Source organism: Bos indicus x Bos taurus, chromosome 3 (assembly GCF_003369695.1).
Source record: "Bos indicus x Bos taurus breed Angus x Brahman F1 hybrid chromosome 3, Bos_hybrid_MaternalHap_v2.0, whole genome shotgun sequence".
NCBI classification, from domain to species: Eukaryota; Metazoa; Chordata; class Mammalia; order Artiodactyla; family Bovidae; genus Bos; species Bos indicus x Bos taurus.
The window spans coordinates 78,841,221-78,855,783 of NC_040078.1; the positions used below are offsets into that span (position 1 = coordinate 78,841,221).

At 39.7% G+C, this 14,563-nt stretch overlaps 1 protein-coding gene across 16 annotated transcripts in view; it reads right to left on the reverse strand.

Moving 5' to 3' along the window:
• SGIP1 (SH3 domain GRB2 like endophilin interacting protein 1) overlaps positions 1 to 14,563 on the reverse strand; it is a 232,978-nt gene that overhangs the window by 132,516 nt on the left and 85,899 nt on the right. For all 16 annotated transcript variants that reach the window (XM_027536983.1, XM_027536980.1, XM_027536977.1 and 13 more), the window contains exon 2: positions 4,795 to 4,858. In XM_027536983.1, coding sequence (XP_027392784.1) covers positions 4,795 to 4,858 — 64 coding nt within the window. The remainder of the gene's footprint in view (positions 1 to 4,794; positions 4,859 to 14,563) is intronic.

Genomic DNA, 14,563 nt, shown 5'->3' on the forward strand with positions numbered 1-14,563 from the left:
GATAATGAAAGCTACTCAAAACAAATTGGTTGAATGATATTTCAGTGTGGGGTGTGTGTACATGTATGTGGGAGGGAGAGATTCATTGAAAATTGAAATCCAAAAGGCACAAGTTGTTGGCGCAGTGTCTTGCCCACTTTTGAGAGAATTCAGTAAGAGCTGTCCCATTTAATCAGCTGCCATTTAAAACTACCACCAGGAATGCCAACTGATTTGTTCTCTCATCTTCTCCCCATAAGTGGTCTTGAATTTCCTCTTATAAGAAGGAATTTCTATGGTATTTTTCAAGTCACTTTGAGAATCTGTATTTTCCTCCATCTTTCTATATTTACTGCTCCTTTGATTACATGAGAACGGGAAATGAAGGGCAATTTTACTAAATGGTTCACTTTGATGACTAAAGTCCAGGGTATTTAATCCACAGTGATGCTAAGCTACAGTGTTTAAGAATAAGGTCTTTAGAGAAGGATGAATCTAGGTGTTCCGACTCTATTATTTACTAATTCTCTGATCTTGGACAAATTACTTAACCTCTCTAAGTCAGTTTAAATATGATAAGTATATAAAGAACTTATAATGATTCCCAACACATACTAAGTCTTCAAAAATGTTTGTTACAGGTTTTTTTCCTCTTCCATGATGGCCCTGCCCTAGGAACAAACACAAAACTGCCCACTTGCAGCCATATTAGACTTTATAGCAATAGAGGAAGGGTATTACTGTTACTCTGGAAAATTGAGGAGGAACAGAAGAAAGGGAGAAGTAAAAGGGTAGTCATTGTAACTTTATAACCTCATATTAATTCTAATATTAATATTTTAATTAATGTTAATTCTAATATTAGTGTTTTAATATTAATTCTAAATATTATTTTATTAACATGGAGACCAGAATCATGCTCAGGTGAGGACCTGCACTGTTTGAAAGGAAACCTTAGTAAGTGCTTGGGTGGAGTGAAAATAAAAGTCCCTTAGTCATGTCCAATCTTTGCGACCCCATGGACTATAAAGTTCATGGAATTCCCCAGGCCAGAATACTAGAGTGGGTAGCTGCTCCCTTCTCCAGGGGATCTTCCCAACTGAGGGATCGAACATCGAACCCATGTCTTCCGTATTGCAGGCAGATTCTTTACCAGCTGAGCCACCAGGTGTGGCTGGAACTGTTCCTTAGGAGGTGGGATCAAGTAAAATGTTCTTTATTTGCTGGGACATCTTCTTAGCTCCAAGGTTTGATTCCTTTCCCTGCCAACACCCCCTTCAAAATTAGCAGAGCATTCTACTTGGATTACAAAACATTTGATGGGAGTGCATCATTTTTCATAGTCATTTCCCTGTGGATGCAAGAATGAATCAGTGATACAGGGGCTAGAAGTAGAGAGGACCCTGATTTTGAAAGACCATGAGAGCTGACAGAAGTCTGAGGGTGTTTGGACATTTGCTGGCTATGAGAATTCCGAACAGTTGCTTCAAAGAAAGTTCATCTAAGAAAGAAGGATAGGAAGAGTTATATATAATTCATTGAACAAATATTGAGTGACTTATAATGGGTCAGGCACTAGGCTAAACTCAGGAGATAAAATGATGAAGAAGATATGCTTTTAAGACAAGCAAGTAAATCCAGTGGGTTATTATGACCACAATAAACCCAGGTGGCAAGAAAGCACAGAGAAAAGTACCGACTCACACTCATCAAAGCCAATTTTCCTTATCAGATTTATATACTGAAAAAACAAACAGACATTTCTTACTAGGATTTCAGCCTCTGCTAAAGGGATCAGGAGAGAGGAGAGTTTGTTAACTTTTGCGTAGGACAGATCCAGCGGCACTCATCCTCGTGGGGCTGTCTTTAGGGGCAGGTGATAGATGCAAGGGGATCTAAAATGGGAGGCCACTTGGTTTCATGCATATTACCACTATAGGGATGGCATTTCAAACATTTTCATCAGAATAAATGTAATTGTACACAGCAGTGTTGATGTCTGTTTGAATCCTTTGTCTTATCCATTGATGGAAATGAGACTGGTTCTTCCCAGTATGGTGGTAGTAAGCACGGTGATGCAGGGCACCAGCTGTAGCACCAGACTGCAGGGTTCAGTCAGCTCAGATCTCCCAGCTGCATAACTTTGAACAAGAGCTTCACCCCCTTGTGTTTCAGTTTCCTCAGTTACGTAATAGCTGTGATAACGGTATATACCTCACAGGGCTATTAAAGGATTCAGTGAGTTAACATAAATGAAGAGCCTGGAATGGTGCCTAGAACATTGTAAATACTCATAAAATGTTATCTAGATTAGAGTTATTATATCAATATAAGCTGACCCAGGATGAGGAGTAGAGATTTTAGTAGCCTCAGACAATTGGACATGTCCTCAATTTATTTCCTAACCCCCTTTTATTAAGTTTTATGTGTTTAAATAAATACAGCAGACCCACTATATTTACTGACTTGCATTTTAAAACTGATCATCTACCAGGCACCTTTTGCCTCTGTTTTTAAAAATGACAGTTACCTCTTGCCACTACTCCCTTTTCTTTTACCCCGCTATTGGCCTTGATTATAATTTTATCCATCTATTCTGTTTTTTTTTTTTTCCCCTCCTGGGTGATAAAAGAACAGGCACTTGATTCTGGACTAGAAAACTGGCTCCGTGTCTTATTTTCTGGGAAGCCTTCAGCAATTAATTCATTTTGGCATTGATTTCTCATCTCTAAAATTGAGATATTACTTCTAACCTTATTGAATTACTGTGAGGATTAAAAAGGATATCAGTGCATTACAAAATACCTTGCACAGAGCCTGCCATTTAGCACAGGCTCTCTCTTTTCCTCTTTCTATCAGCCACTGTAATGATGATCAAATCAGGAAGCTCTGGTTCTAACCCCACTCTATCTAAGGGCACCCAATCAGCTGAATTTGGAGCTGGCAGCTACCATAGCAGGTTGCTTGGCAACCCTCATGGAGTTGCAACAGCCCTGAAAACAGTTTGAATCAGCAAGGTTCAGTGATGGCAGACTATCATAAGCATTACCTAAATTTGAAGGGATAGCACATTGCCAGAATATTTCCCCAGCCTTCTGCAAGAATGATACGTGACCCAATCAGAGATCAGGGGGTTCCTGAAAGGCAGAGGCTTACACTAAATGGCTTGTCTTTTGACCATCACCGCTGATGGAACCAGTTTATAGCTAATTTGCTACACCTAAGTAAACTGGGGCACTCAGATTATAAGAAGTGAAAGAGATACTTGGGATTTTACAAGCAAATGTCTCATTAGAGTACTTCAGAGAGATGTCGGCCATCTACCCAAAGCCGTGAGGAGTAACTTTCTCATTTTCATGATTTTAGAAGTGATGATGGAAGAGCGGTGCTTTCGCCAAAGGCAAATAGCTCAGCCTGCCCCGGGGAGGTTGTCTGACCTCTTTTCCCTTTTCAGGGACTTTTTATCCTTTTTAGTTTTCTTCACACACCAGCTACAGACACTATCTTCAAAGAAAACTGGATTTGGTTTCTGCTAACAACATTCTCCTGAGATACGTCTAATAGTATCCCACATAGCATGTGGCACATTGTAGGTGACACGATATTGCTGACAGACGGACTGCGACAGAGTCTGGCCTTTCAGGGAAATTAGACTCTAACGTCAACGCAGGCCCATTAGAGGAAAGTGTATTCTAAGGCCGTGGAACTGTTGGCAAAGCTGAAGCCAGGGCCCAGGTCTCCTGACTCTGCTGAATGAACCATCTCCTATTCTGATTAACTTTTCAAAAATGTCAATTTCTTAAGAAATAACGGAAGTTGTATAAGGCTCAGAAATTTTTCTAATTTAATCATTTAAAAACATTGGCAAGACTAGATAGAGCAAATGTAGTTTCCATGAGATAACTATTTACCAAAAGAGAAAGCACAAAGAAAAGGTAAGATCAGGAGACTTAACATCTGATATTTGGACAAAACATAGCTTTTTACCCCTCAATCGGTTACAGTCTCTGGTTTAAAAGCCTCAAGACTTCAAGGTTGTGCACTGTCTAAGGAAGAAAGCCCAGACACCTCAGCCTGGCACTTAAAGCCCTTCCTATCCAGCCCTGATCTTTTCAGCCTCACCTCCCAGCATCACATTTACCAGCAGTCGACAGGCAGACAGACTGCCCTGTTTGGCTTGTCCTGAAGACCTCCTTGGATTTTCTACATCTCTGCTTTGGCTGTTGCTCCCTTTGCATGAAATGCATGTCCTCATCTTCTTGAAGATCAAACTCAAGGGTCCTCCCACTTTGAAACTTCATTGAACATCTCTTTAAATATGAGCTTTTCCACCCTTGAATTTCCCAGGAAATTCCATTTTTAGTTGCTCAAAAGGAACTTACCACATATTAATTTGTACTAGTAATAGTAGTGGCTGCTGCCATTCACTGAGCATTTACTAAGTACTAGTTACCAGTGTAGTCATGTTAAATGTTAGCTGTTTTATTATATGAAAGATACTTCAATTTGCATGAATTAAAAATTATCAGAGGACAAGGCCACAAGGTAATGCTCCACATCTTGTGATAACATTTATGCAGGACAAACATGTATAGAAGGAAAAGCTAAAGGTGTGAGATCAAGATAACCCTTTTCCTTTTTAATTGTTTCTAAACAACTATTGATTTTCCCATTTTCTTTCTTGCAGGGATTCTAGCCAAATAAGAGGTTTAACGGGCTCATTATTCTTCTATACAGCAGCCCAAACCAGATACACATTCCCACATGGGCACTATCAGCTGATGCTGAGCAGTGCTGTTCTCCTCAAGTACATACGTAGAATCAGTGTCCTTTTCTTTCTTCCGTATTCCAAAGGCCTTCCTTGTACGTTTTTTCAATCCTGTGGGAAAACAACAAAAGGTCAGAAAGTCTATTTTCGAATGTTCCTAGCAACATTCAAGGGAACTATTTTTAAAGTTGCAGCACATTAGTTAAATCTGAATGTTCAAAAAGACATGAAAGTTTCTTCATGTGTATGCATGTGTGTGCATATGTGTATGATTCATTATCATATTTTTCAACAGAGTTTATCAAGGACATGGCACTGTAAGCTCTTAGCACTATAAGCAATGTAAGAATATAAAAGTGAGGCTTCCCTGGTAGCTCAAGCAGTAAAGACTCCACCTGCTAATGTAGGAGATGTGGGTTCAATCGCTGATTCGGGAAGATCCTTCATGCTGCGGTGCCACTAAGCCCATTTGCCACAACTATTGAGCCTGTGCTCTAGAGCCCTGGAATCTCAACTACTAAAGCCCTCACCTAGAGCCCATACTCCCCAACAAGAGAGGCCACTGCAATGAGAAGCCTGTAAATTGCATTTGGAGAGTAGGCCTGGCTTGCTGCAACTAGAGAAAAGCCCACACAGCAATGAAGCAAAACTAAGTAAATAACAAAATTATTTTTTTTAAAGAATATAAATAAATAGAAAGGAGATCAGGACCAGGTACAGAAAAGTTGGCAAGCTTTTCTTAGACTATTGTTATTCATTCTTCAAATAGGCACTATGCCAAGAAACCCAATCACAGATTTAGGACAGTAATTTCCAGATTAGATGTATTCTTGAGAACAGGATAGTTCCAAGACAGAAATCATGTAAACCACATGAGAGAGCCACATTGGTCTGACATCTTTGTATTCATATACCCAATTCATCCTTTTCTACTTTCTCAATTTGGTGGCTTTATTGGATTCTCTGAACATACCACAACATCTGTACTCCAACATCTCTTTTCTCCTTGTTTGGTCCTTACCACTGGCTGAAATGTTTTTCCTATCTTGTTGATATTTAGAACTTCCATACATGCTTCCAAGGCCCCATCAACTTCCACCTCCTCTGTTGAGGGCTTCCTAATCTTAGTGTAGCCAGAAAACGACTGTCCTGTGCTCCCCTCAAATTTTGCTCCTATATGTATCGACTTAGCAACTAACCAACAATGATACAGTATAATACAACAAATTACTCCACCTATTAATTCCTATGTCAGTTTCCCACATAGACTGTAAGACTTTCTAGGCCAGAGGCCAAGGATATGCTCTCTATATCCTCTGCACCAAACACAGGAACCAGATAATATTTGTTGATTTAAGATGTCTTCTAAGAAGCATCACTCAGGTGCTACTGGAATAAGAAGGCTCCTTTCTTCCATCCTAGGTAAACCAAGCCCAATCTTGTATGTTCCATCCTTGTCCTATCAAGGTTCTGTCTGGGATTCCCATCTCCTACATGTCCTGTGGTTACACGTGTGGCTTGCATTTCTCATGTCGTGTGAGTTCTCAGTTGTGTCCAACTCTTTGATCCCATGGACTGTAGCCGGTCAGACACCTCTCTCCATAAGACTTCCCTGGCAAGAATACAGGAGTCGGCTGCCATTTCCTCCTCCAGGGAATCTTCCAGACCCAGGGTTCAAACCTGCATCTCCTGCATTGCAAGTGGATTCTTTACCACTGAGCCATTGGGGAAACCGGTTCCTCATGTTAGTGAGTCTTATTCAGATATACCATTGCCTATATATTCAAAGCCTTAGACTTGTTACTGGTGGTTTGGAAATTTTTCTTCACAAATTATATCTGGAAAAGTCACTGATGTTCAGAATTTGTTTGGTACTACCGGGTGGATCTGGAGAAGAAAATGGCTACCCACTCCAGTATTCTTCCTTGGAGGATCCCATGGACAGAAGAACCTGGCAGGCTACCGTCCGTGGGGTTGAAAAGAGTCAGAGACAACTGAGCGACTACCACTACCAGATGGATTGGGCGTCCCAGGGGGCTCAGTGGGTAAAGAATCCACATGCAGTGCAGGAGACGATCCCTGGGCTGGGAAAATCCCCTGGAGGAGGGCACGGCAACCCACTCCAGTATTTTTGCCTGGAGAATCCCGGTGGACAGAGTATCCTGGCAGGCTACAGTCCTTGGGGTTGCAAAGAGTTGAACGTGACTGAAGTGACTGAGCATGCATGCATGCTCCAGGTGGATCAAAGGGAAAAACACTGACAAAATCAGAGATTTGATGTCATCTTCTAAAACATATGAATCAGCCCAGACCACTTGGATGATCTGAGTCATTCATTATCTGACTCTCAAGATACTACTCAAATATAATCTCCAAATGCCTCTGTTTGTCTAATTTTGCATTTGAACAGTCATTCCATTTAAGAGGTTTAGGTCTTTAAAATGTCAATGTTTGTTTAAAAAAAATCTCCTCCCACATTAAGCTGTTCTCCATTACTCTCCACATGAGGTGTTCATAGAAAACTTACTGACATTTAAAGTATCCACCCATTACATTTAGGAATACCTTCCCTCTGTCATTTTAAATTTTGAGTGTGAGAAACTTCTCACCTCTAATTGCCTTATGTCCTTATAGGGACAAAATTGTCATTTTCTTCCTATAATTTTTCTTGAGCTTTAAGTCTCTTCACTGGCTTCTCCATGCTCTTAATTCAGCTTTGGGGGTCCCAGTGAGTGCTATATTCACTGGTCAATATTGGTTTTTATAGGATTATAAAACAAATGCTATTATTGTCTTATGTTTTCAAATTACTTTAGTTCCTGTAACTTGATCATGAGATAAGAGATAGCATGTCCTACCAAACAGATGAGAAAATACAGACAAATTCCAGTAATTCTTGTATTAAATTAGTAACAGAACAGGCAATAGAAGCTTTCCATAGACTCTGTCCTGTTTTTGACCACCAAATTTGGATAATAGCCAATTTGAACTAGGTCATGAACATCATGAGTTGTCCATTTTCCAGTGAAAACTGCTCTGGCTCAGGCTTCAGGAGACAGAGTCCATCGCCAGCATCATTTCTAATTGTATAGATGAATATGAGTTACATTTTTTTTTTTGTATTTCCATCTCTCAGTTTACAACAAATCAGCCAGTAACAAGGAATGAAAGAATTTGCACATATTCACAAAATGCAATGCCATTCTGTAGTTTTAGTTTCAATGAAAGTCATATTTCCCATATGTAGAATACATTCTCATATATGGAATATATACAGAAATACACCAGAGGTGTGACAATCCAGAAAAACAAAACTAATCAAACTGTTGAATAAGAGAAAACACTGAAAACCTTTACCCCTTGAAAGATGGAAGATGTGAAAGTTTAGAAAACTATAAAGAAAATTCTGAAAGGCAAAAAAATATGAAATACAAAAGTTATTCATATCTTAATAGCTCTTTGAGAAGATGCAGGAAGAAACAATCATACCAAATGAACTAAAAGTGAATGGATAAGTGTGGTCAAGTATTTTGAGAGTTTATTTAAAAATATTTAAAGAACATATACATGTCCACACTGCTATATTTAAAATGGATAACCAACAAGGACCTACTATACAGCACATGGAACTCTGCTGAATGTTATGTGGCAGCCTGGATAGGAGGGGAGTTTGAGGGAGAATGGACACATGTATATGTATGGCTGAATCCCTACCCTGTTCACTCGAAACTATCACAACATTGTTAATTGGATATACCCCAATACAAAAAAAAAGTTTTAAAAAATATCCAAAGAAATTCTTCAAAAGAGAACAAGGATAGTCAAAGATCTTATAGTAGTAACAAGCTTAAGATACCACATATGGTAACATAATAAGCTTAAAAAATACTATATCCAATGATTTTTTTCACTTCTGACTCTCAAACCACATGAAAGTTTTAAAGTGAATTTCTACAGTATAATTATCCTTTAGGCTGGGTCATGAATTTTTGTCAATTATTCTTTACCAAAAATGGAAGGGAAAAAATCAAGTGTCTTTGAGAAATGAAGTAACTAACTTTTCCCTTGCCAACGTCTAAACAAAGATTTCTAAAGAGGAAGAGTTTTAATGTTCTGATGATCTGAGGCTAGGACAGTCCTCGTCCAAGCTATGGAGCTAAGAACACACTCCCATGTTCATGCAGAACTGGGTCAGGCACACGGAAGTCTGGCCTGTGCCTGCAGCATCTCTCCACCTCATTTAGATTCCTTTAGCCTCCTCTGGTATTATGGGAGAAGCTAGTAAAGTCTTGGAACTACAACAGCAAAATTTAAAAATAGACGGATTTTTAAGATGGTAGGAAAGCTTATTTCAAGATAGGTAGTCCTGGGTATGATGTTACAAGGTAATGAAATAGCAAAGATGCAGAAACAGACAATAGCAACAGCACAAATATATAGAGTAATGTTTGTAGCTACCAAAACTGAGGTCCAGCCTACGGGTTAGGTACCAGCTGCTTTGCATATATTGACTCATTTAAATTTCTAACAAGCCTTGTGAAAAAGTAGAAGGTATTTTCTTTGCAAATGAGGAGCCTGAGGGTTTACCTGAGTTAGGTTTTATTTATCATCATCTCTAGGGGTGGGTAATGGAGGTTCTTTACCCACGGATTCCCAAGAGTTCTGCTGGACTGTGTCCTAATTTTCTTTACATCCCCTCCTTGGGTGGGGGGGACAGTTTCATTCATTGATCATTCATAGTTTCCTTTTCCATCTATATGTAGACGAATCCTAAATCCATAGGTCAGATCAGATCAGATCAGATCAGTCGCTCAGTCGTGTCCGACTCTTTGCAACCCCATGAATTGCAGCACACCAGGCCTCCCTGTCCATCACCAACTCCCGGAGTTCACTCAGACTCACGTCCATCGAGTCAGTGATGCCATCCAGCCATCTCATCCTGTCCTCCCCTTCTCCTCCTGCTCCTAATCCCTCCCAGCATCAGAGTTTTTTCCAATGAGTCAACTCTTCACATGAGGTGGCCAAAGTACTGGAGTTTCAGCTTTAGCATCATTCCCTCCAAAGAAATCCCAGGGCTGATCTCCTTCAGAATGGACTGGTTGGACCTCCTTGCAGTCCAAGGGACTCTCAAGAGTCTTCTCCAACACCACAGTTCAAAAGCATCAATTCTTCGGCGCTCAGCCTTCTTCACAGTCCGACTCTCACATCCATACATGACCACAGGAAAAACCATAGCCTTGACTAGACGAACCTTTGTTGGCAAAGTAATGTCTCTGCTTTTGAATATGCTATCTAGTGCTATTTCCTAAGCTTCTGGATATACAGTACTTTTTATCATACTCAAGCTTCTATAAATAGGCATCATATTTCTTTGAAAGCCTTTAGGTGCCACCTTATACACATGTAACCAAACCTTTAAAGGCATGTCCAATCACTTACAAGTGTTTTCTGAATAAATCCCCCTTAAAATGAAACAGTTCTCCATGAACAAATGAATTAAAAAGAAATGTGGTGTACCCTTACAATGTAATATTATTTAAAGGAATGCAGTACTGACACATGCTACAACATGCATGAACCTTGAAAACATTATGCTAAATGAAAGAAGCCAGATACGAAGAACCACCCAGTGTATGAATCCATTTATGTGAAATATCAAGGGCAAGCAAATTCATTGTTATAGAAAACCGAGTAGAAGTTGCCAGGGGTGAGGAAGAGGGGAAAAGAGGAGTGTCTGCCTAGTTGGTATGGAGTTTCCTTCTAGGATAGTATGAAAGTTCAAGAAATCTATAGTGCTGACAGCTACTCAACACTGAGAATGTACTGAATACACTTTAACATGGCCAACATGGTAAATTCTGTCATGTTTATTTCATCACAATAAAAAAGAAACAGAATAATTCAAGCCAGATTGTCCTGTGACCAAGGGGAGAAAGATAGGAGGGAGCAAAGAAGAAAAGAAAGAGACAAGGTGGATTGGCTTAAAAGTTTGGGATCTTTTTTTTTTTTCCTTTTAATTTATTTTTGTGCTAAAGTTGTCAATATTTAGTAAAGACACTGGGAGCTAGATAGTCACAAATCTTTCTTCATGATGACCTTCACTATCAAGAAACTGGTATGTCCATGACAATTGTTAACTACAACTAAACCTCCAGCACTTCTTTCTCATGTAACAGATGTTTACAAAAAGCATCATGAACACATTTTTAATGTTCCTTTCAGCTTTTCTCATCAGATCACAATGTTATGTTAACCCCTACTAGATGGTAAGCTCCATGAAGGTAGCCCCTCCACTGTGTAATAGATGTCTGTCTTTATTTTCATTGTCCCATAGTGGTTCCCAAATAGAATATTCCTTAAAGTAATTCATTCAATTGTAATAACATAGAGGCACTATTTCTCATCCCCTTTTCAAACTGTAAGTCAGACCACTGGAAGCTTATGAAATCAATTTGTTAGGGTGAAACCTTCATTCAAAAATGAAATAGAAGATGAAAACTAAGTGTACATTGCCTGTAGAAAGGATGAAGACTATATCATGAAATTCTTGGTCTCAGTTATGTGAGTGGTCAATGTTTGCAAACAGGGTGACCATGTAAAATACTTTTCTTATGACAGCTCCAAAATGTACAAAAGTGTTTAAAAATAACTTTAAAAAGTCTTTTAAATTTACAACACAAATGACTGTGTTCACTAATGTTCTTCTCTGAAATGTCTTTGAACTAATTATATTTTTAAATTAGATACCTTAGAATCTAAAGATACCTTAGAACTTCCTTACTTTGAGTGTACAGCTCTGCAGGTGAAGAAGAAATAGTACAGCAAAAAAATTCCCTTTATCAATTTTCTTTTCTCTCAAGTATAACTGTTCTGTAGGGATTCATTAAGTAAACACTAAATTCTAAATTTAGCCTTTAAATGTTACACAGAAAATAGAATTTTTAAGAAGGACCTTCCAAAAAAGAATTTGGCCTCAGTACTCTGTTTTATCTTAGATAAAACATCAAAATCTGATACTCAAAAGAAACCACAGAGTTTTTGCTTGGTTAGTCTCATGTCTCCTAGTTTTAAAAATTACTCTTGATATATTAATACTTTTCCCTAAAAATAAAGATTAGTTCTTTAGATGGACAGATTGAGATAACAGTCCTGGAGCTGAGATCAAATAGGAGAAATCAAGGTGTAAGCATCCTGTAGGCAGTAGCCAAGGACTAACTACACAGAACACAGAAGATGCTGCTCTTCAGCAGAGATGCTGCCACACAGGAGTGTAAGCGCAGAGCTCTGCCAGCACCTCCTCCTTTCTCTCCTGTACTGAATTCTTCTAGCTGGTAGGACAACAAGAGGTCAAAGGCAGAACGGTCACCATCATCAGCATGTTGGTATCAAGTTGGTTTATCTTCCAGCTATCTTAAAGGGGCTGGGGGAAGGGAAAAGATGTGGCACTACTTTTAATACCTTTCTCACTCATGTACTGGTGGCTCAGATGGTAAAGAATCTGCCTGCAATGCAGGAGACCCAGGTTCTACCCCTGGGTCAGGAAGATCCCTTGGAGAAGGGAAAATGGCAACCCACTCCAGTATTCTTGCCTGGAGAATCTGGACAGAGGAGCCTGGTAAGTTACAGTCCACTGGGTCACAGTCCAGACAGGACTGAGTGACTAACACTTTCTTTTTTCACTCATGTCACAGTCTTGCTTTCATACTGCTTTCACTAACAGCTCTTAATTATGGTGTTAAACACCCCATATAAGCATACTGCTTTTAACATTGTTGAAAAGGTGGCACTTCTGGAGAACACGTTCCTGGGGTATATCTGGTCCTTCTGCTTCCCACCAGCTACAAACAGTGCTTTTGAGCAGAGCTTGGACAAAGGAAAAGGCTTGGGCACAAGGCTAGCTCTAAGAGTGACCTGGAGCTTTGGAAGAAAGAGGAACACTGGAAGGAGGAGAGGGTGGCAGTGACAATAGTTTAAGGTTGGTATGTAAAACACAGTTCATAGAGGAATACAAGCCATCTCATTATCTGCCTCAGAAGCATGAAGACACACCTCCCAGAAGCCCTGCAGGGGACATGGTAGAAGGGAACAGAATACATGGCCTACTTTGGAATCTGGAGATCTGGGATCATATCTCAATTTGACTTCTTACTGGCTGTCATTTGCAGCAAAACTTACAGACACTATGAGAGGAATTGCGTTAATTTCAGTATAAGATTCATGTCTTCACAGGACATGAGGTTTGGAGGAACAACCTTTGTTTTTCTCTCTGTAATCCCTAGAAGTGAGGGGAAGGCAGCACTGGTTCACTAGGTCCTTCAAATGTGCCGGGCACTAGGCTAAGCTTTTTTCAAATTTAGCCAGCTGAGCTATTTAAAATATTAAAAGATGATGCAGTTAAATGTTGTTCTCAATATGCCAGCAAATTTGGAAAACTCAGAAGTTGCCACAGGACTGGAAAATGTCAGTTTTCATTCCAATTCCAAAGAAGGGCAATGCCAAAGAATGTTCAAACTACCATACAACTGTGCTCATTTCACATGTTAGCAAGGTCATGGTCAAAATCCTTCAAGTTAGTCTTCAACAATATGTGAACCAAGAAATTCCAGACGTACGTGCTAGATTAGAAAAGGCAGAGGAACCACAGATCAAATTGTCAACATCAGTTGGATCATAGAAAAAGTAAGAGAATTCCAGAAAAATATCTCCTTCTGCTTCATTGGCTATGCTAAAACTTTTGACTATGTGGATCACAACAAACTGTGGAAAATTCTTAAAGAGATGGGGAAAAAAAAAAAAAAGAGATGGGAATACCAGAGCGCCTGACCTGCCTCCTGAGAAACCTGGATGTAAGTCAAGAAACAATAGTTAGAGTGGGACATGGAACAACAGACTAGTTCAGGATTGGGAAAGGTGTCTGACAGGGCTGTATATTGTCACCCTGCTTATTTTACTTATATGCAGAGTACATCATGGAGAATGACAGGCTGGATGAATCCCAAGCTGGAATCAAGATTGCTGGGAGAAATATCAATAACCTCAGATATGCAGATGATACCACCCTTATGACGGAAAGTGAAGAGGAACTAAAGAGCCTTTAGATGAAGGTGAAAGAGGAGAGTGAAAAAGTTGGCTTAAAACCCAACATTCAGAAAACTAAGATCATGGCATCTAGTCCCATCACTTCATGATAAAAAGATGGGGAAAAAACAGAAACAGTGAGAGACTTTATTATCTCGGGCTTCAAAATCATTGAGGATGGTGACTGTGGCCATGAAATTAAAAGATGCTTGCTCCTTGGAAGAAAAGCTATGACAAACCTAGACAGTGTATTAAAAAGCAGAGATGTCACTTTGCTGACTAAGGTCCATCTAGTCAAAGCTTTGGTTTTTTCAGTAGTCATGTATGGATGTGAAAGTTGGACCATAAAGAAGGCTGAGCACTGAAGAACTGATGCTTTCAAACTGGGTGCTGGAGAAGAGTCTTGAGAGTCCCTTGAACAGTAAGGAGTTTAAACCAGTCAATCCTAAAGGAAATCAACCCTGAATATTCATTGGAGGAACTGATGCTGAAGCTGAAGTGCCAGTACTCTAGCCACCTGATGCAAAGCGTCAACTCATTAGGACCCTGAGCTGGGAAAGATTGAAGGCAGAAGGAGAAGGGAGAGATGGAGTATGAGATGGCTGGATGGCATCACTGACTTAATGGAAATGAGTTTGAGCAAGCTCCGTGAGATGGTGAAGGACAAGGAAGACTGTTAGGGAGGAAGACTGACAGGGAAGACAGAGGTATCAGAGGAGAGGAGGAGGTGCCCCAAAC